The sequence below is a fragment of the Panthera onca genome, chromosome B1 (genome assembly GCF_046562875.1).
Source record: "Panthera onca isolate mPanOnc1 chromosome B1, mPanOnc1 haplotype 2, whole genome shotgun sequence".
In the NCBI taxonomy this organism is placed as follows: domain Eukaryota; kingdom Metazoa; phylum Chordata; class Mammalia; order Carnivora; family Felidae; genus Panthera; species Panthera onca.
Genome location: NC_138342.1, coordinates 164526057 through 164548795, shown reverse-complemented (window position 1 = coordinate 164548795; position 22739 = coordinate 164526057). Strand labels below are relative to the sequence as shown.

At 41.4% G+C, this 22739-nt stretch overlaps 1 protein-coding gene across 9 annotated transcripts in view; it reads left to right on the top strand.

Moving 5' to 3' along the window:
• SLC20A2 (solute carrier family 20 member 2) overlaps positions 1 to 22739 on the top strand; it is a 106689-nt gene that overhangs the window by 46961 nt on the left and 36989 nt on the right. For 7 of the 9 annotated variants that reach the window (XM_060653424.3, XM_060653423.3, XM_060653420.3 and 4 more), the window contains 4 exons: positions 10411 to 10963; positions 15930 to 16070; positions 17656 to 17741; positions 20759 to 20855. In XM_060653424.3, coding sequence (XP_060509407.1) covers positions 10675 to 10963; positions 15930 to 16070; positions 17656 to 17741; positions 20759 to 20855 — 613 coding nt within the window. In that variant the 5' untranslated portion in view covers positions 10411 to 10674. Of the gene's footprint in view, positions 1 to 7813; positions 7956 to 10410; positions 10964 to 15929; positions 16071 to 17655; positions 17742 to 20758; positions 20856 to 22739 lie in introns of all 9 variants that reach the window. The other 2 variants (XM_060653422.3, XM_060653425.3) reach the window with 1 other exon arrangement.

Here is a 22739-nt window from a genome sequence, read left to right as displayed (position 1 = left end):
GATAACTGCTCATACAGTCATTCAAATTCCATTTGAACATCTCCAAAGAAATGGCGCTTGCACCTCCTGGGGTAATCTTTCAGTTTTTAAAAACTTCTGTGTCTTCTCTTCTTCAGGCCAAATCGCCATAAAGCATTTATTTATTTATTTATTTATTTATTTATTTATTTATTTATTTTTTCATTCATTCATTCATTCATTCATTATTTATTTATTTTAAGGGGGGGAGGGACAGAGAGAGGGAGAGAGAGAATCCCAAGCACGCTCTGCACTGTCTGTACAGAGACTGATCCAGGTCTCAAACCCAGGAACCTGTGATATTGTGACCTGAGCCACCCAGCCATCCTTGTAGTAACTCCTTTTATCTCCTTTTCATTATTGTTGCTCTTTATTTCTCTTTATCCTTTTAAAAATATATTTACTTAACAGATTTCTTATAACGCCTTCATACAGAGCAAAAGGCTTTTGGAAAACATCTAAATAACACATGCTTTATGAGCCAAAAAGAAACTTAAATGTCAGAATGACAAAAATGCAGGAGGGAGAGTGGATACAGCAGGAATGAGGCCTGCAGAAGAAACAGGGTCTGGAGACGCTGAGCCCACAGGATCTGCAGTGGAAACTTTATATCGAGGAGCAAAATAAGTTTGTGCATGTTCCAGAAATTCATGAGGGCCGTTGATGGCATTGTTCGAGAAAGGGTCAGGAATTTCCACCCCCTCTCCCCACAGCACAATCCTGCGGTTCATAGTTGCAGACTGCACTGCCTCTTCCTAGTCCTGTGGTCTCTGGTTGATACAGAATAATTGGGTTGGATGGGACTTGAAGATACCATCTGATCTTGAAAATTTACAAAGATCATGGCTCTGCAGCGCTCCTTGTAGCCGGTTCTCTTTTTTACCCTTTCCTCTTTCCCCATTGTTCCTGCCTCCCCATCCCCAGCTCAGGCCAAGACCCCAAGGAATCTCAATTCCCCAAAGAGGAGCTAGTGTCATTAAGAAGGCCTGATGAATGCCAACCAGGAGCATCACCTCTTTACACTGCTTTTACTCCACATAGTAAGTAGGAACCACCATCTCACTTCTACTTTGTTACGACAGTCACATCTTCAAAACGACCAAAATTGGACCAGATGACTTCTCAAGACTTTTCAAACTCTGATGTTCTCTGATTCTCTAATGCTGTGAACCAAAATAGGAATAAGAGACTAATCTTAGGTTGTTCCTTGTGAGGATTAACCTCAAATACTGTTCCAGTAAAAAGGCTTGCAGTGCACTTGGCACCCTCAGGACATTTTCGTATTCTCTGGGTGAAGTTCAGTTCTTCTGGCCAGTCCTCAAGAGAAGCGTACAAAGGATGAAGGAAGAATTCTAAAGAAGGACCAGGTGTGACTGAGGATGCCCTTTAGAATCCCGTAGATGGGAATATGATAGACGACTCCAAACCATGTCCAAAGGTTTGGTCCAAACCAGTGACCTTTTCACACAGTGCTCAGGTGCCAGGACAAAGGGATGTTCTTGAAAGTGAAAAAGATAAATAAAAATATATAGATGTATTTATATCTTAAATTATAGGTCATAAACTTGATGGAAGAATTGTCTGAGAGGCCTGGGTTGAAAACAGATTGATAGTAAATTCATTTTGTTTATTAGCAAAAACAAAGCATATTTTGGTGGTACATTCCTAACTTTTAAAAAAAAATGTGCTTTCCTTTGTAGTGTTTTAAACAGTTTCCCAATGCTAAAAACTAGTAGTTGCTCATCATAGGAAGTTTTGGATAATATAAAAAAAATGTCAAGAGCACCTAGAGAATGCTGAACCTTGGCCCTATTTCTTTAAAGCCTCATTACTGGTGCGTGCTTAAGCATAGCTGATCATATGGCACACACCATTTGTATGCTGGTTTTTTCCATAGCAGACTGTGTTCCAATGCCATGAAAAATTCTCAAGTTACATTATGTTAGTGAATATGTTATATTTCCTCTTTAGAAGTCACCAGTATTTCCTCAGCCTTTCCTCCTGTCTGGGGACAATTAAATGGTTTTCTTTTTTTCGTGATCATAATAAATGACATTTTTGTATATCAGTATTTGTTCACATTTCACATTATTTGCTTATTTTCTTGAGCTTGTGAGGTTAATGTCATAAAGACACCCATCCCCTCCCTGAGTACTCTCTGTTCAAGAGAGAGTACTGGGACCACCATGGATCTGACCCAGCCTGGTGTGTTTATAAGGACCATTTCCCATATGAAAAATAAATGGTCCTACTTAGAACCGTTTAAATCATTTCCAACTATACTTATGAGAGAGAACATTTCAGAACTGATTTTAGAATTGGTATTGGAGTAGCAGAGCAAGGTGACACTTTTCTTTATAGTTTGCTTCTACTCTAACTTATTTTAATTGACCTCCTTGAAATTTTTGGTGTATGAAGTGTCCACAAGTCCAGATTTAAACAATCTTCAATCTGTGGGCCTCTGTAGGAGTGATTTTCAGCCCAGCTGTTTATATTTGCCCTAAACCTGAATGCATATAAATGGGTTTCCACCTTTTGGATCCTGGAGAAGTGAGGTCGAACACTTGTCTCCACAGGAATGCCCTGCTTTTCTTTTTCTGTGCAAGTAGTACGTGCCTAGTTGGAAGAGAGTTCACTAGTTTGTCCTCACAGCAGGCCTTTCTCTTACATCTCTGGCCTCGAAAGAGTTCTATCTGAGTCCCTTTCTGTGGAACTCTGTATTTGCAGTTGTAAGTCAGCCACCTCCTCTACTTGATCTATATTTGCTCTTTGCTTCTTGCTGCCATTGTTTTAACAAGATGTGACACCCTGTCTTTGAGCCTTGCTCGATTGGTTGAACTGGCTGCTTTTATTGCATCTAAGTGGAATGTTGCTTCTTTCATTGAATAAGAGAACTTTCTTTCTTTCTTTCTTTTTTTCTTTCTACTATTTAAAGGGGAGCTTGGGGGGCAGGGGGAGGCAATGCTGTCAATATAGGAAAGGAGAAATATCAAAAGCGAATGGTTTTTATGGGTTTTTTTCCTCAGGTTTACTGAGGTATAATTGACAAAATTGTAAGATATTTGAAATGTACACCACGGTGATTTTATATGCGTATATATTGCAAAAGGAGTCCTCCCATCTAGTTAATGAATACCTCTATCACCTCACATATTTATATATGCTGGTGTTATTTATAGTTAGTTTTATTCAGGTACAGTTTACATGCACTAAAATTCACCAGTTGCAAGTGTACAGTTTAATACGTTTTTGATACTCAAGATATAGAATGAAAAGTTTCCTGCGTAGACATATGTTTTCACTTCCCTTGGGTGAAAATACCTCAGAACGGGACTGCTGACTTGTGTGGTAAGCATACGCTTTATAAGAAACTGCCAACCTGTTGTCCGAAGTGGCTTAAACATTTTGCGTGATGCTCTTTTCTTGGCACCTTTTAGAAGTTTCTTTGTCTACCTCTTCACTCCCTCCACTCCTCAGAACTGTTCCTGGGCCTTAGAGTGCATATCAATCTTGAATCAAAGACAAGGCCAGAGTTTGTACATTGAGGAAGAAGAGCAGGACTAGAGGAAGGTGGACTGGGTATAGCCACATGACTACTAGAGGTGGGGGACATAAGAGTGAGAAAGATCCTTCCAGAAGGATTATTGGAACCTCAGGTTGTTCTTCCTATGCCTACAGTGGTACTGATACCTTCAGGTTGCTTGAAGCTAACCACAACTTACAAAGCACTCGTGCATACATTAGATTTGATCCTAACAATAATTCTATAAAGCACATGTATTATTACTATCCCCATTTTACAGATGATGAAACAGGATTCAGAAAGTGTATGTGACTTACCCAAGGTCACACTGCTACTTAGTAACAGAGCCAGGATTAGGCCTTGAGTTTCCTGACCATTACCCCAGGACTTTATCTGCGAGTAATGATAATAGTCACCATGTATTGATCCCTGGCACTGAACTAGGGCTTCTGCATGGCCTCCACATTATGTACTATTATTCCCATTTTTCAGATAAGTCATTTCAGTGACTTGCCCATGGTTGTGTAGCCAGTAGCTAGCTGGATTGGAATGGACCCAGAACCTCTGACCGCAGGTCCTGTGCTCTTTCCTGTTCTTCATGCCGGAGACACAAATGTTCCTTTTTTTAACGGCAGAGAGAAGAGGAGAAGCTGGAGAGCATGCAGTGCTGGGAATGAGCCACAGTGTCTTAGCAAACTGTCTTGCCACTTCTTTTTCAGTTGATACTAGGTTTTAAATCTGCAGCCTGTTCACTTTGAATGTCTTACATCTTTATTATCAGGCTTTACACTCATGCTCTTTGTCCACAGAGAGTAAACCTGCTTATTCCTGCTTCTATGATCTGTGTCATAGATACAGTTCCAAGCTGGGTCTAACATTGGCTCGACTGTTTTGCCTCCCCTTCTGACATTTTTCCCCGTTTCCCTCCCTCTTTCTTTTCTCTACCCCTCCTCTCAACCCCTTTCTTGCTGTCTTTCTTGCTTCTGCTTCAGTCAGAATATCATCTGCCTTTCCTTAGGCTCCTTTGTTCCCATAGACTACTTTGCATATCTGTAAATATGCCGTTTAAAGGTAGTTAAAGCAAGTTTCAGAGCCATTCCAGTAATGTTTCAGTTTTTTATCATTAGAGTGAAAATATGAAACTCAGTATTTTTCATCATAAATACACTATTATTTTTTAAATTAATTTTTTGTTTATTTTGAGAGAGCATGAGCAGAGGAGAGGGGTAGAGGGAGAGAGAGAGACAGAGAGAGAGAATGCCAAGCAGGCTCCACACTCAGTGCAGAGCCTGATGTGGGGCTCAAACGCACGAACCGTGAGATCATGACCTGAGCTGAAATCAATAGTAGGACGCTTAACCAACCGGGCAACCCAGGCACCCCTTAAATTAATTTTTTAAATGTAAGAATATAAAGTAGATGTTGTCACGAGCTATTCAAGAATGATGGTGTTGGGGCACCTGGGTGGCTCAGTCGTCCAACTTCAGTTCAGGTCATGATCTCACAGTTCGTGGGTTCGGGCCCCACGTTGGGCTCTGTGCTGACAGCTCAGAGCCTGGAGCCTGCTTCGGATTCTATGTTTCTCTCTCTCTCTCTCTCTCTGCCCGTCCCCTACTCACACTCTGTCTCTCTTTGTCTCTCAAAAATAAATTTAAAAAGTTTAAAAACATTTTTTAAAAAGAATGATGGTGTTAATACAAACTCCTTATGATAAGATCTACATCCTGAATGTTGAAAGAAAAAAATGATTCTGCTGTACTATTCTGCAAATGAGATTTCCAAAATGTATCCCCCTTTTTACTTAAATATTTACTTAATATTTTCTTGATGAAAATCTGGTCATTTTTATGGTTAAGTAGTCAGATTCACTCACAGGTAGCAGAGAGTCGTAGATTTTACATCATGCCATTGAAGAGATTACCGTCTTCAAATTTCTACCTAAGTGTCAGAATTCAAGATCCAATCCTAGCTGCTAGGAAAGTAGGTTTTACATTTTCAGAGAGTTGAGTGTGAGGCACTTTGGGCTTCAGAGGAGGTGTTGGAAAATTATTTCAGAGCACTGAGGTCCTCTGCATGGGGGACCTGGCTCCTTCCCTTCACATGGTGGAGGGAGAGCTTGGCCTGGGTGCAGTCCATGAAACCTCAGAGAAAAGCTCACCACAGGCCAGAAGCTAACAAGGAAGGGAGGTCGGCCATGGACCAGGCCTTTAAAACCACAGGATCCCTGGGAACGAGTCATAACTCAGCCACAGTCCACCACAGACCTGCTTGTCTGGGTTGGGTCATGCCGGCTGAGGAGCTGATTGGGCTCCGATGCTGAGAGAGGAGGAGCGTGGATGGAAGACTGGAGCAGGCACATCCTCCGCATGTTTGCTTGGAAAGACCAGGGGTCATCTTGGATGTTCTCTTCAGCAGCATTTCAGAGCAGGGAGCCTCCCACCCAGGCTTTTTTTGCATTAATGTCTATTAAGTGCTACAACTCAGCAACATCCCTGTTTTTAGACAGTGTACAAATTCATCTAGAAATATTCTGAGAATGTTTGTTTTCACTTTTTCTTCAGCATTCATATTTCTAGTGTAGTAGATAAGAGGGTATGAGGTAGAGGTGAAGCAGATGCTCATGGAGGAAATTCTAGAGAGAGAATCTGTAAACACTTTACTTGGGAGTCCTGCCAGCATGCTCACTGGGCCTGGTGAAGGAAGCAGGGCTGGTTCAGAGATCAAGGGACAGAAGTGATGGTGAGCAGAACTCAGAGTTGAGAAGCATGCTCAGAAGCCATTGAAGGCACCGAGGAAAGAGAATGAGGATCTTATTACCATTACAGGTTTGGGAGACAGAATTCACGAGACCACTAGTACCTCTCCCAATGATCCAAAAGATTCTAAGGTTTCTGTTCCTCAAATGCAAGAGGTTGGCGGCATTTGAAAATTGAAGAATATCTTGTAACCTTATAAGAATATCTTAGCCATATAGGGGCTTCATACTGGGTGAAAGAGAGAGAGAGAGTTAGGGGGCTTGTTCTGACCCTCCTTCATCTTCTGACCCTTTTCGAAAAGCTCTTGTAGGAGAGAGAAAAGAACCAAGGCTTTCACTGGAAGTTATAACATTGCGCCCTTGTTGAGAATCATTGCTGAGGAGAAGAGGCATTTACATGTGATGCTTCCACACATCAAGCCTCTCTGTCTCCCAGCTACATGATTTCTAAGAACTCAAATGAGTTGATTCTTCAGTATCAGGTCTAGGCTGCCTCTCAAGCAGGCTCCACACTCAGCGCAGAGCCTGATGCAGGGGCTCACCACACTGGGATCATGACCTGAGCGGAAATCAAGAGTCAGGCGCTTAACCGACTAAGCTACCCAGGTGTCCCTTCCTTATCCCAATATTAAGTAAATATTTACATATGTTTTTTTTTCTTATTCTCTTCAGGTTTCAGTTTTCACATTTAAATCTTCCATTTATTTTGGCATGAGGTAGGGATCTTTTTTTCTTCCTTCCAGTTAATTAGCAATTAGCACATTGGCCCAACATCACTTGTTGATTAAGCTGATCCGTCCCCACTGATTTGATTGCTCACCTCCAAAATCCTGCTTTCAAACACCCAGCACTCTCAGGTGTCATACCCGGCCAGACCTCAGCCACTCTGAATTTGGGCTTCTGTATTCTCGACAGTCTTGGCCTTGTGTGCGATGTTCCCTGGCCACCCCTGACAGTGGCCCCGTCTCAGCAGCATTACCACCTTCTGTGCAGCAAGTTGCACACTTGTTTAACTGCTTTGTTTTATTTTGCTCCTGTTTGATAAAAATTAATGGAAGAGGGAGAAAATCAGGGTGTTGGTACTTGTCATAAAAAAAAAAAAACAGGCCCTATAAATATAAAACAAAATAGTAGTCATTTGGTCTCAAAAACACCTTTCTCCTTAACCAGATGTTTATCGGATGTAATGTGAAGGAGAAAAGCTGAATCAAAGAACATAGACATGATTATAGAAATAAGTTGTCTAAGAGTATCTAAGTAGGAGAGGGAATCCCTGGTCTGAAATGTTGCCTGAGGGATCGTGAAGACAATGAAAAGCCTGGGCTGAGGATATACCTTCTTTGGTGCTCCTATGATTTACCTGTGTGTGCAGCATGTCCCAAAGTGAACCGGGGCTCAAACCTCTTCCTAACATATAAAAACAAAACTAGAAACAGTGTAAAAGAGAAAACATAAAAACTCTGTTTGGCTATTTTTCATCCCAGGTCCATGAGTCAGTAACCAGCTGTCTCTTTCAGCCCCTGCACATAGGCCACCACAAAGTTGACTTGACTTGAGCCACTGAAACCTCTTTACGTCCTTTCTCTTCCCTTCGGTGCCACCACCTCGCTGGGCCAGGGGCCTCCCCTTATGCCCGAACCATGCAGGAGGAGGAGCCTGGTAATTACCTCTCCACATTCACCCTTCTGTCTAGCCCATTGTCTGCATGGCAGCCAGAATGACCTTTCCAAAATGAACATCTGACAGGTCGGCCTCCCTCTGGTTAAAACCCTTCTGTGGCACCCGACTGTCTGCATGATGGTCACAGTCTTGAGTAGGGCTCCTGTCAGCTTGCTTGCGGCTTCCTCATGCTGGCCTGCCTGTCCTCCCTCATGCTGCTCCTTCCTGCCCGGGCAGTGCCTGGAACGCCTCCCCCACCCCAGAGTCAACTCCACCATCCTTAGATCGCCCATGAGCCTTCCCTGCCCTCTCAGACCCAGAACTGCGGTGTCACGACACTGCGTGATGTGTGCCTCCTGCCTTTGTAGCACTCATGACAGCTAACAGTCATACATTTGTATGTTTATTTGGTTAGTGTGTGTTGCCCTCACTGGGCCATAAGCCCCACATCCATTTTTACTCATCATCATATTCCTGGTGACTGGCACAGGGGAGCTCATCAATCAGTATTTGTTGATGTTATTCTTTCTTATTTGCCCTCTTGACAAGCTAACCTGGCAAAGAAGATTGCATCAAGAATTCTACTTTAAGATTAGATAATATTGGTCCAAATATTTCTATTTTGTATTTTCATTTGTAGACTTAATGTGCCCATGATATTAATAAAATACTCTTTTAGTAGAATATTGTCTTTTGCCTTTAGAGTGGTCTTTTCATTTGTCTCATGTGGGATCTAAATCTCCAGAATTGCATAGCCTTCAAATCTTAGCAAATGATAAAATCTATTAGTATATATTTTGTTTCATGATATGCCTGTAATATTGCACACATAGATGGCTCTCAGTAGATGCTTATTGATTTATTATACACTACTTTAGTTTGAAAAGCATATAACCCAGTTTACAGTTTTTGATGGAAAGAAAAAAAAATCATCTTTAATACTACAACTCAAATTTAGCCACTGTTCTGATTGTAGTATATTACCTGCCGGTCTTTTTATATGTATTTTAACATTGCCATAAGCACAAAGTACGTAAAATTTAGCATCCTGGTTTTTTTCTTCCTAAATAACCTTAATGTTGATTGATCATTATATTGTCTGTGTCTATGATGTATGAGCCTAATTCATTCAGTTCAATTCAATAAGCATCTGTGAAGAACTGGACTGTGCTAGGCACCATTCTGTATGCCTAATACTATTCAAAGAAAACGATACCACAGATTTGGTACTTTGACTATATAATAATAGAATACCATAGTTCCAAAGCTTTTGGTGACACGTTTACTTCATAGATATATTAATTTTGTGACATATACTGTTTATTGTGAAGGAATATTGCAAGTCTTTTCTCCATATTTAATAGCTTCTTTTTTCATGTAATCAACAAGTTTATTAGGGCTTCCCATGTGCCAGGCACTATTCTGTGTCCTGGACCCTAGTGAAAGGAGACAGACAAGAATGGATGAATGAATGCAGTGATAAGTAGAAAAGATAAAAAGGAAGGTGAGCAGGACGGATAATGGCATGGGGGGAGGGGCTGCTCTTTCACAATGTCATTTGAGCAAAGACCTAAATAGCATGAGGAGTAGCTACACAGCTGTCAGGAGATTTCTGTCTGGCAGAGGGATCAGCAGGTGCAAAGGCCCAGAGATGAGAGTGCTTGGTGTTTTCAAGGAAAAGCAAGGAGCCCACGAGGGAAGGAGCGATCGGAGCTGAGGTCAGTGGGCTGGGGTGGGGCCCTGAGGAGACCTTGGAGGGTCTTCCAAGGTGCGATGAGACCTCTGGCTTTTCCTCTGAGTGAGATATGGGTAGTCATGGAATCATGACATCTGAATCGTGTTTCAATAGGATTGTTTCATTCTGCACCTTTCTCTGTTCCTCCTGCAAGGGCCTTCGGTTTCTGGCTTTGTTACCCTCTGGCTAGTCACTTTATACTAGAAACTGTAAGCTTTCTTTCAGATACATGCATGGTGTACTCATAAAGTGCTCATTCCTTATGTGTAAATGAGCAGGTAGATAATTAGCCATACCCTGTGGTGTCACAGAATCACATTTGTTAATCGCTGTTCCAAGAAATTAGGCACATTCCACATATTTCAAAAACTCTACAACTGCATCCTCATTTTTTTTGCCCATTTGAAATATATTTTGCAGATTGCATAAAGTCATATCCTATTAAGGCTTAATTGGCAGCCTATAATTATAAAGTATGCTTCTTCAACCACTGATACTGTAGAGACCAGCTTTTTTTCTTTTCTTTTCTTTTTTTTTTTTTTTGGTGGGGGGGGTGGGTAGGCAGTTAACCTAATTATAATCTTCCTTGAGTTGCTTTATGGTTAGATCTGTCACATGTCAAAGTTAGATTCCATTAGTAGGCTTAAAACATTTATTTCTGAAAGAACAAACTGTTACAGGTTGCTTAGGGTAATTGATTTCTTTTGTTTTCTGTTACAGGAGGAGACATCACAGCTTTCCCAGATTGGGAGGAAAAATATGGAATGTGTTTTACCGCTGACTGAACACAACCAAATGAACTGTACTGACAGTAGTTTGAAAACCAGCAGTTAGCAGTTTGTTCAGGCTCTAACATTGTCCAGCACTTTCCAGAGCAAACTCACTGTTTACAAGAACTCTCGGCCTTACGACGTTTATAACCTCAAGCTTTGTTTATTTAAAATATTCCTGCACGAGAAAAGTACCTGGCGCCCACTTTCCAAAATGGCCATGGATGAGTATTTGTGGATGGTCATTTTGGGTTTTATCATAGCTTTTATCTTGGCATTTTCCGTTGGTGCAAATGATGTTGCCAATTCATTTGGTACTGCTGTGGGCTCTGGCGTGGTGACCTTGAGGCAGGCATGCATTTTGGCTTCGATATTTGAAACCACCGGCTCAGTGTTATTGGGAGCCAAAGTAGGAGAGACCATTCGAAAAGGTATCATTGATGTGAACCTATACAACGAGACAGTAGAAACACTAATGGCTGGGGAAGTTAGTGCAATGGTTGGTAAGTAGCATTACTCTTTACGTCAATAAGAAACATTTCCGCTGGCCTACTTCCTTCCCTACAGTACTTCTGTCCTGTCCATAAATGTGATCTTTGCTTTAACTTCAGAAACTGGTGTGATGTTTCATATTTACTGCATCTTATTTTTGCTTTCTGCACTTTAATTTCATTTTTTTTTTTTTTTTTTTTTTTTAGTGTTCAAGTGTCAAGCAACCATTTTCTCAAATTCTTAGCAAACTTTGCTGTTAAAATAGTTTTGGCTAAGAGTACTTTATTTATGAAGTCCAGACAAAGATTGTATAATAGCTGTCATTTTCAAGTGGTTTGAAAGATTTTAAAGAAATAACTTGTCTAAGTGAATGTGTTTGTAAGGTTTACTTGCGAAATAGCCTTGATATTTCCATAGATATTTCATCAGTTACGATGCACTGTTTTGAATACTTGGATGCTAAGAAACAGTTTTTACTAACTTTTGTGTTCTCGGTTTGTGTGCTTGAGTAGTTACCAGATGAATCTTAAGTGCCTGTGTTTCAAGAAATTCCAGTCTTCTACGTTATTTGTAATCCTTTTTGTGGCTTTTGTTTTGATTTTCTGATTTCTACCTCTGGAAGCTCCATTTGGGATGTTTGTTTTGTTTTCTGGCCAAAAGACCATTTGTGTGTCACCTGTTTACAGTATGACCTTATACTGGTGGTTTCCGGTCGTCTAGATGAAAGAAAAGTGTCAAGGGCAATGAAGCATGTTAATAAGCAGATTGACCCAGTCAAACAGTGTGATTTCTCCATTGGTCAGGGTGACCATCAACTTGAAGCACTATGGGGCGCTTCCCTTCCTGCACTTGCTACAGCTGAGAACAAGATTCAGGCAGGAATATCTTAAGTGCAGCTGACAGGACTCTTTCTCTGCTTGCCTCTAGGTAGAGATGACGTCCCAGCAGACAGCTGATCTATACGGGTAATTTGGTTAGGGAGAAGAGGGTTAGAGAGGAATCCTACCACCTTCTGCTTTCAACAGGACATATCCTTTTGTAGGAAGAGTCCTGCAGTAGGAGGTAAGATGCTGGTGTACCAGGAATACAGCTACACTCCACAGGTCCCTAGTTCTGTACTGTCACTAGCATTTCTTAAGGACCCAGAATGTGGGCATATTTGCCTAATAGAAGATTACACACCATCTTTTTGTTACAGCAAGTTAGTTTGAGAAGTTGTTGGCATTTGATCCATATCCAATACAGATGTACTAAGGTATTGAATACTGTTAAGCACAGTATGCTGGTGATACGTGCCAAGGAGTTCCTATTTCTCAACACTTAAAGATGTAAGGTTCACAATTGCTTTATTTCCAGCAGCTGTTGTAATGATTGAATTTTACTTACCCTCACTGAACATCTATGTCTCATCATAGTCATATGTAAGTGGGATTTCCCTTAGAAAACTAACAGTTATTTATAAAGATCATCTTGGTTGTCGCAATAGGTATCTAAGACCTACCTAATCATATCGAGCTGAAGTTAAAATCTTTCCAGTCAGGATGCTACGGGTGAGAATTTTTTTTTTTAGAGAGTGCCCGTGCCTCCCTCTCTACACCACCCCCCACGTGAGTGGAGGAGGGGCAGAGGGTGAGGGAAAGAGAATCTTTTTTTTTTTTTTTAATGTTTATTTATTTTTGAGAGAGACAGAGACAGAATGCAAGTGGGTTAGGGGCAGAGAGAGAGACACACACACAGAATCCGAAGCAGGCTCCAGGCTTTGAGCTGTTAGCACAGAGCCTGACTTGGGGCTCGAACTCACAAGCTGTGAGATCATGACCTGAGCTGAAGTTGGACGCTCAACCAACTGAATCACCCAGGTGCCCCTAGGGAAAGAGAATCTTAAGCAGGCTCCATGCTCAGTGAGGAGCCCCATATGAGGAGCCCATACAGGGATCAGTCTTAACAACCGTGAGATCATGACCTCAGCTGAAATCAAGAGTCGGATGCTTAACCAACTAACTGAGCCACCCAGGCGCCCCAAGAAATGTTGAAAGTAAGGGAGTAATAAAGAAAAGCACTGATCAAATTAAATCTTAACAGCAGTTTCTCCTTTCGTTGGATAGAACTTCTGAAGAATGGTCATGTATTAAAGAGATTGTTAGTGAGGCCACAGAGAGGCTCTGGGTTAGGCAGAAAGCCTTGTGAACCTCGAGCTTCTTGTCACTGCTCACTTTTCATGTGAGCAGTATAACTTGTCCAGTTTCTCAGTTCTCTCACCCCTGGCCTTTGGCTCTTTACTGAAAGAATGAAGAATACTTACCTCAACTAGAATTTAGGTTAACCAAAGCAATTTGGGGTTTTGCTTGAATAACTTGATTTTGTTTGCTTTGGTTTCTTTCTTTTCTTTTCCTTTTTTTTTTTTTTTTTTTTTTTTTTTGGTGTGTGGTTAGATGAATCTCAAAGCCTGTTTTTGTTAGGAATTTGTGTGAGTTACCTAGATTTTTAAAATTGGATTTCTTGCAAATGAGAGCTTTGTTAATACAATGGTATAATTATTATTGGCCAGAACCAAAGCTGATTCTGTTCCAATGCCTGAATTGTCCCCATCTTTCTCTTCTAAACTCAATATCCATTTCTTCTCTCTTTCTCTCCCCCTATCCTTTTATTCTGTTCTTTTATTTTTTCCTTTTTTTCTTAAGAAACATTTCCCTAAGCCCTTGGGTCTCTGTGCTTTCTGATAGAGTTGTGGTAGCGTTGGGTTCATTGGGTGGAAGAAATTATTTGTGCTAGCCAAACTTTCTGAACAAGTTCCCTTTTGGGACGCTGAGCTCAGCCCTAAAGCAATAGTCCACTTAGTATGAAAACCACCAATGGTTCCAAAAATCTGAGAATTCACAACTCCCCATCTTCTCATGGAAATACCCACAAAAGCATGAACAAGCCATCTCCTGGAACCACCCTAAGAAGTACCCTGTCCCCTTAATGCTCCCTAACCACTGAGCCTTCTCAGGAGCCTGGAGCCTCTTCGGGCTCATTCACACTGCCGGTCTGCTTCTGGGTGACCCTGCGCCTTTGAGCTGCCACTCTTCCGTCTTCCCGGGAATCTGTTGCCTCAGAGGTGCTCACCTTTCCCCCACTCTCCCTAGGTTTTGTCTTATACCGTTGTTTCATACTTAATCCCTTCCTCTTTATAGATATCGTTATCTTAAGTTAAAATACCTTTTTTCCCACTGTTTTTCTTAACATTAAGAAGATTAATCCCATCAGCCTTCAGAAATTCCCGAGGGTTAGGAGGGCTGCCCCACTCTCACTTTGCCAGGCGTCCTGCAAATACCCACCTTCACCTTCCCCTCCTTTCTGCAGCCCTTTCCTTTGTGCCCACTGGCCCCCTTTCTCACCTCTTTCCCACCTTCCCCCCACCTCCGTCGAAGGCAGCCCTGTCCTCCTGACCTTTCCTTACAAACCCTGCTGCTCCAAGACGTATGTTATAAAGTCAGCCAGAGAGGGATAGCAGCTTTCAGTAAAGAAAACCTCATGGTCTGAAATTCATTTGGGTGAGTTTATACTATTAACATCATGAGATTATTTTAGTTTCGTAAGAATAGAAATCATAAGTATGTTTTTCAAGTTACTGTTCTGTGCCATGTAACATGCTCCAAATTCTGGCTCTATTTTTAAAACAAACTAGTCAGTCATTCAGGAGCTCAGGGCTTAGATGTGGAGGCTTAAGGAATTGTCCATGGGGAGGCCTGGGTGCTGCCATGGAGGCTGGCCCCTCCTCCTCCCAACACACTCCAGGGACAGGGATAGACGTAGACAGGGTCACAGCCAATAATTTGGCTCACAGGTGGGCCTGCCCGGCACTCACGGAGCTGATGTCAGCATTGCCTCACAAATTAGGGCCTGCACAGCCATTAATGACCCTCTGTAACTCAGATATTTTTGAAGAAAATGCCAGGGATTTGCTTAAAAGTGCTGCTGCCAAGCAACAGATTTCCAGAATTAACATTTGGGATTAATAACGTGCCCTGCTTATCAGCCAAGCCCTTTGTTCCCTTACAGTCCTATATGAGCTTTTTGACAACTGTTTCTGAAAGTGATCTCGCCCAGCTGATGCTTTTAATATGCACTGCAGAATTTGATCTGCTTATGAAAATATCTGGAGTGAACTGTAGCCTAGAAAAACATTAAGCCTGGAAAAGGAGGTGAAATTGAGGTAAAAGGACACAAAGCCAAAACTAAGGATCCTCTTAACTTAATAAAGAATTAGAAGACTTGAGGGAGGTTGCATAGAAGATGCCTGGCATTCTGGGTAGGGGCTGAGAGCAGATGCCCACCTGTGGGTTAGATTTCATGGTGACTTCTCATATGAGAGGCACAACTACAAAAAACAATGTGGAATTACACAATCTCTTTTATTTTTATTTTTTTATTGAGGTGTAATTGACATGTAACACTATATTAATTTGAGGTGTACAATGTAATGAGTTGTTTGTATATTACAGTCTCTCTGACAGACTAATGGGACATCGCTGGTATCTAGCCCTCCTCATTATGTGATGATAGGCATAACTACAGTGAAATCTTTTCCAGTATGCAGCCTTTCATGTTGCTCTGTGTTCTCTAGAGTCTGTAATTTCTTGCTTGGTCTTGGCCACCCTTCACATCAAAACAAGTTCATCGTCAGCACCTAAATGTGACAAAAGCAGTTAATAACTGACATCAAAAAACTTTAAACACTTTTAAAATATGTTTCTTTCAATAAATCATCATTATCCCTTCAGTGTTGAAGAATATTCCTTTGACTAAAGTTCAATGAGTGATTTTTGTTAGGACTTAAGCACTCTGTAAAGAAATAATCCATAAAAAAAAAAAATCAACCCTAGGGAGGTGTTATGGAGAACAGTAATTTGGGCTTCTTCCTTTTGTGGCTATTTGAGATGCCGTATTCTATGTCTGACCTCTTTTTTTTTTTTTTAATCTTTCCACCTAAAGGCTCAGCTGTTTGGCAGCTCATTGCATCCTTCCTGAGACTTCCAATCTCAGGAACTCATTGCATCGTTGGTTCTACTATAGGATTCTCACTTGTTGCAATTGGTACACAAGGTGTGCAGTGGATGGAGCTTGTCAAGATTGGTAATTGCCATTTTCTTTTACCTATCAGAAGGAAAGTTTACATTCTCTAGAGTAAGCTTTATTAAAAGTCACCATTATAATATATTTTCCCCTTTGGATGTTAAGGTTTAGAAGACCTATATGGGCAGTCCATTTGCCAGTAAGATTTCTCCTCACAGAGATTGTGAACTTTTATGTGTTAGATGAATTATTTTAATTTTAATTTTAATTTTTTTAATATTTATTTGAGAGAGAGAGAGAGAGACAGAGCATGAGTGGGGGAGGGACAGAGAGAGAGGGAGACAGAATCCGAAGCAGGCTCCATCCAGGCTCTGAGCTGTCAGCACAGAGCCTGACACAGGGCTTGAACCCATGAACTGTGAGATCATGACCTGAGCTGAAGTCAGATGCTTCACTGGCTGAGCCACCCAGGTGCCCCTGTCTTAGATGAATTTGAACTCTACTCTTTTCAGTGTCATCTGGCTTTGAAAATCAGTATCTATCTGTTGTTCCCAGACAGAAAAGAAATTTTTCTGACTGAAATCAGACTGTAGTCAGAAAAAAACTAGGCCCTAGTAAAGAAAATACCTTCATTGTCCAGGAGGCAGAGTTCATGGTCATGGGGAACCCTGGGGTGAGCTCAGTGTTACTTACCTCACTGCATTGGAGAGGTCTCCCAGTCTGCCCCCTGCTCAGGAAACACGGGAAACACTCTAGCCCTCCTTCTGGGTTGTAGGCTTCCCAGGAGGGACTGGTCTAACAGGTCTGACAGTCTGCCTCCTGGCTCTGGCTTTTAGCAAGAGGGAAATCCATTCAGCCCCGTAAGTAAAAACCTGCCCTTTGTGAAAAACATTCTCCTACTTCATCTCCATCCTCTGGGTTACTCATCTGTATAAGAATCACAGTGGCGTCTGGAACTCTAGGTCAAACAGACCCCTGACCTGCCAAGCAGGGAGGGACACAGCCAGGAGAATCACCTCAGATCCCAGGAGGCTTCTTCAACAGTGTGTCTCAACTCTGGCTGCACCTTAGAATTACCTGGGAAAGCAATTTAATCAGTGCCAAGCCCCCGTTCCTAACCTTTTAAGTCAGAATTTGGGGAGTGGAACCAGAGCATAACTAGGGTTCGAAAACTCCCCAGATATTTCCAGTGTGTAGCCAGAGTTGGGAACTACTGGGTTATAGTGTCAGGATGTCAGTACCAGGCTGAACTAGGAAAAGGAAACGGAAGGTGGTTCACCTTTTAAATAACATTTACTGTTGGAGCAAGGATCAGGTCTCCATAGGGATGGAGAAGATGAGCAGACAGGAGGGGCTTAGTGGGAATCAAAGGAGTCTGTCTTTTCAGGCCAGAGCTCAGAGTCCCTTACCTGACTGTGCTGAAAATGTGCTCACTTACGTGGGACTCTGTGTCTGAGGACAGCTGCACATGTGCGAAGGTCAGCTGTGCCTGGGAAGTAGGTTTGTTAGGTTCTGAGTTAAGGTGAATAATTCCAGGAATATTTATTAATGTATGTACTATGTGTTAGTTATCATTGTATCATATAAATAGGACTTGAGTTATATAGAATTTTAACATTCATTAGATTTTTTTTTAATTATTCAGTTGCTTCCTGGTTTATATCCCCACTGTTGTCTGGTTTCATGTCTGGCGTGCTGTTTATACTGATCAGAATTTTCATCTTAAAAAAGGTAAGTGAGGCTGTTATTTTTTTCTTATTAAGTTTTAGAACTAATTTTGGTTGTATTCAATAGAAATTAGCAGTGAGGGAGTCAGAAAAATGATTATATTTTTACACTGTTAAGGCATAGCACCCTGCAGTTAGAATTAGACTTTATCTTTTTATTTTTATTTATTTTTATTTATTTTTTTTATTATTAACATTTATTTATTTTTGAGACAGAGAGAGACAGAGCATGAATGGGGGAGGGTCAGAGAGACAGGGAGACACAGAATCCAAAACAGGCTCCAGGCTCTGAGCTGTCAGCACGGAGCCCGATGCGGGGCTTGAACCCACAGACTGTGAGATCATGACCTGAGCCGAAGTTGGACGCTCAACCGACTGAGCCACCCAGGCGCCCCTAGACTTTATCTTAAAGTAGGCAGAGGAGAGTACCCAGGGGCTCCCCAGAAAGCAGCATTGTAAATAGTGTTTCTTGCCCTGTGGTTTAGTGTATTACTTGGCTCCCCCAAGCATTGTGCACAGAACCCAAACAGGCAAAGTAATTTCCTGAATGTTAAACAGAACAGAGTGTGATAGTGTTAAGATTTTGAAGTAGACTATCACTAAAAACATCTGGAGAATTTCTTTACCCAAATACGAGTGTTTTCTCTATTTTAATGGAGATGGCAAGCCTGAGACACTGACTTTTTCCTATCCCTGAGGAAAGGGTAAAAAGAAGGTAATATACCTATTTGGGGGGGGTACATTTTATCAAAAATTAAAATGAGATTAAAATTAGAAATTACTGAGATCTGTATTCCATAAAAAAAAAAAACAAAAAACAAAACTTGATTGTATTTTTTTATTTGACTGTCAAGAGCTTGTTGCAATATTTTATAAGCCATAAAGCATGCCTCTGATTGTTGTGTTGTGGTACGCATTGAGCCCATCAGGGACAGGCCTTCCTTCAAGTGTATCCTTGCTTGGAGATGCGTCTGGTTTTCCTTGGCTTTGCCTAGTAGTCTGTTGAAGGGCTTCTTCTCTTGGATCAGTACACAGCTCTACCATTCCTTCTCTTGGCCCCTCTCCATACTAATATTTATTTACATCTTGGAAGGTGCCACCCTCTCTTACCTGCTACACTTCAGTTTTTTTTTACTTCCTCTGCCTGGAACCTTTGCCTGGCAAATTCCTACTGCTCCTCAGCCTTGAGATGCCATTTCCTTGGAAGTCTTTTCATCTCCCACCCAATTCTGGCTGCTTTCCTCTCTCTCATGCTTCTGCAGTGCTCCATGCTTTCTCATCATTGCACTGTTGTGCTGTGTGGTGTTTTACTTCTTGCTTAGCAGCCTATTTGCTGTCTGACTGTTAGGTCTATGAGAGTAGAACCACAACTTACTTGCTTGCTTTCATGTTCTAGTGCCCAGCACTGGGCTTGGTACTTCAAGGACACTGATGGAACATTTAAGAGGGAATGATGGATGCTTAGGTGGCAGATGACAGATGGATGCATGGAAGGAAAGAAAGAGAGGGAAGGAGGGAGGAGAGAAGAGAGGTCTGAAGATAGTTGTCATTTGAGTTTTAAGAATAGGTTATTTGAAAAAACATAAGGTGATTCAATAAAATAAAATAAAATAAAATGTAAATTCAGGACTTAGACACTTTCAGGAGTCTTTAGTAACTCTTGGCCTGAGAAAACATTTTGGAAATGAGGGGCAGTGGGCATTTGAGCACCCGCACATTTTGTTTGTAGTTGAGCCTGGGTTCTTGTCACATGATACACAACAGGTGAGAAGACTACTGCGCCTCATCCCTGGCTCCTGCCCTGGCCCCTGGCATCATGTTCTCTGTGCTTGTCAACCCTGCTGGGCTGGCTGTAACTCTCATGTAATTGAATCACTTACTACCCCTGCTCTTACTGGTCCTTACTCTCACTACCATTCAACTCAAGCCTCTTGACAAGTGCTGATGGCTACTTGAGACATTCCAGAATAGGTTCTTAATGGGTTGTACTGTTCTGCAAACATACTTGATTTCCATACATGTTTGCATTTGACCCTAGGAATCTTTCACTATCTCCATTTATCCTTACTCCTGGGGCTCAGAGCAGTTGTTAGATCTAATTTTCCTTTTATCATGGGTAGGTAGCAGATTTATATAAATGTACCAGTGTCTTACATGGTTATTAGAAAGGAGTCCTTTTTTGAATTAAGTGACATCTATGTGCCGGTGCTGTATTGACGAGTTCCCAGTCCGTATTTTTGCTTCAAAATCTTCTGTAGATCTGCTTAAAACCCTAAATTTTGAATATTTTCTCAGATGTTATTTAGTGTAAAACATATGCAGTATCCCTTCTTGTTGAAGTATTAGATTTAGGAAATGTACCAGAAACCTAAAATTGTAAATACATTTTTTGTTAGATAAAGAACCCACAGTTCTTTTTAATTCCTAATAGTTGAAGGTTAAATACTATAACTTATGAAAAGATCTTAAAAAGCCATGGCATACGGTAATATATTTGCTTTCTATATTTTAATAGAGCTAAAATGTATTGTGCAATAGGGCGATGTGAAATCTAGTAGTAATGCAGTGGTGTTTAAGTAATTTGGCTTTCTTGGGGCATCATCCGAGGGTTGAGTCTTCAAATATTTGTTGACAGTGAATTTTCAGGGCCAAACCTGAAACTAGCTGGCGTGGTGAGCACCACGGGGTTTGAAGTAGATGCTGAGCTCCGGGCTTCAGTCCCCAGGAACTGGGGGCTAACCTCACAGCTCTTCTCTGTTTCTAAATCTGACATCAGCTCATGTGATTTTAGTGCTTCAACGTGTCTGCTGTCCACAATAGTGCTCTTTGAAATAGTAATTGTGTAGGAGAGACAGCCTGAGCTGATGTGCAATAGATCACACGGCAGTGACATGGCCAGCTGTTTTGGCCACACCACAGTTTGGAAGACTTTCTCGTAACAGTGTTTTATATCATTTTGCCTCTGTTGGCTCCAGATGCTTCCTGAATCCTGACCTTCCACTTTATCTCATTATCATACAGGAGGACCCTGTTCCCAATGGCCTCCGGGCACTTCCAGTGTTCTATGCTGCTACAATAGCAATAAACGTATTTTCCATCATGTACACAGGAGCACCAGGTAAGAATTCCTCGGCAGTTTAAATCTGGCAGGCAGAGTGTATTAGCGTTAGACTTAATGGTATTGGTTTATTTGGTGCTGGCACTGTTGTTGGTTGATGGTAAAAAGCATCACTCATGCTCATGATGGAGTAGTAAAAAGAAGAGTAAATGTACATCCTTGTTCTAAATACTCAAGAGGTATGTGAAGTACAGAGGCAAGAAACACACTTGCAAGTGAAAAAAAGAAATGTGAAATCCTCATTCTGCATGTTTGCCCCTCTGTGTTACCTTAGCAGCTTTCTTGCGCTGAGTCTCAGAACAGGATCTAATGCCACATACCTCCCCAGGCTGCGGGGGAGTTTGGGGAGGGGGATGGCACACACATGACACACGGGGGAAGCTCTGCCGTGGCCCATAGCACAAATATCCACCTCCCTGGAATTTGTCTGACCAATGAATCCAGTGGGTAGAAGCTACCCTTTTTTTTTTTTTTTTTTTTAAGGTACTGAAACCAATGTTGATTTTTCAGAATTACTCCTTCCCATTCTGATGGCTTTTGTTCTTTTTACATGGGTTTAGGGTTATTTTTGTGGGGGGGGGGATGCTGGATTAAAAGTTGTTTTCTTTTGCATTTTGGATGGCTAAAGAAAGTCATATGTGGTATTTCTATTTGCAAACATTTCAGTGTTGGTGAGTATTTGTACATGTTTCAGTAGAGAGGATTCCTCCTGTTTTTCTTTGTGGTAGCCTCCTACAGCTAAATCCTCAGTATACCCATTATTGTGGGGATATCTGGAGTCAGCAGATATGTCAGTTTGTGTTGTGTTTCTTCTTGTTAATGACCTTTATGGCCATTATGGATTACATTATGGATTAAGATTCAGTTATTGGCTATATCTGACAAAAATCTCCCTCTTCCTGTTCAAAAGATAAAATTTTCCCTAAATGGCATATCATACAACAGTTGACAGGTGCCCTCTTCCAAAATGGGGGAGTATCCTTACTAATTTCTCAAACTAGGATCCTCAAGGCCATTTTTCTCAGATTTTATTTTATTAGACATTTATAATATGTTTGTGTACTCAGTACTGCAAATAAAAAATTTCTGAATGAATATTAACATTATGGAACCTTCTGCTTTGGCATCTCTGCAGCATTCAAAGTGTTGATCTTCAGAGTTTCAATACTCATGATCAGGACTTCCAGACTTTGGGTGGTAGCCCAGGGGGTAGAGCATCACAGCTGCCTCAAGTTCTGTGAAAAGCACAAAGCTGAAGGTCATGGGGATGAGGAGAGCTGGAGAGATACAAAACCCTAGCCTCAGATACTAGCAGCCTGGTGGCCCTGGAGGTTTTATAAGTCAGGGACTATGAAGTGTGTTTGTCATAGACTATCTTCTCAATATCTAAAAAAATTGGAGGCAGGGAAAACACAGCTCCGTACCACAGAGTTAATCCCACCCCCAAGTCTGAATCTCCCAGAGCATTCACACAGGGCTAGGCAGGCCTTGGAGCATGAAGTTGGGAGAAAACTGTAGGAGAGCTATTCTTTGTGTAGCAACTTCGTGCTTCTCCTGAGTCTTGTTCTTAATTTTACATAAGCTCCCAGAGCTCAAGTTAGCTGAACAAAAAGCTAATAAGCAAATGTCAATAGCTGTCTCTAAGCTTGGTGATTTGAAGCACAGAGCTAATGAAGGCTGGGGGTGCCTTTGTAGTACTCAGGCCTGAAAATGGGAACTGGTACAAATAAGGATGATTTATTGATTTACTTTTCTTTCTGCATTTTATTTTTTTCTACCCTATATTCTTTTTTTTATTTTTTATTATTTTTTTTTATTTGAGAGAGAGAGCAAGCGAGAGGAGGGAAGGGGCAGAGAGAGACGGAGACACAGAATCCGAAGCAG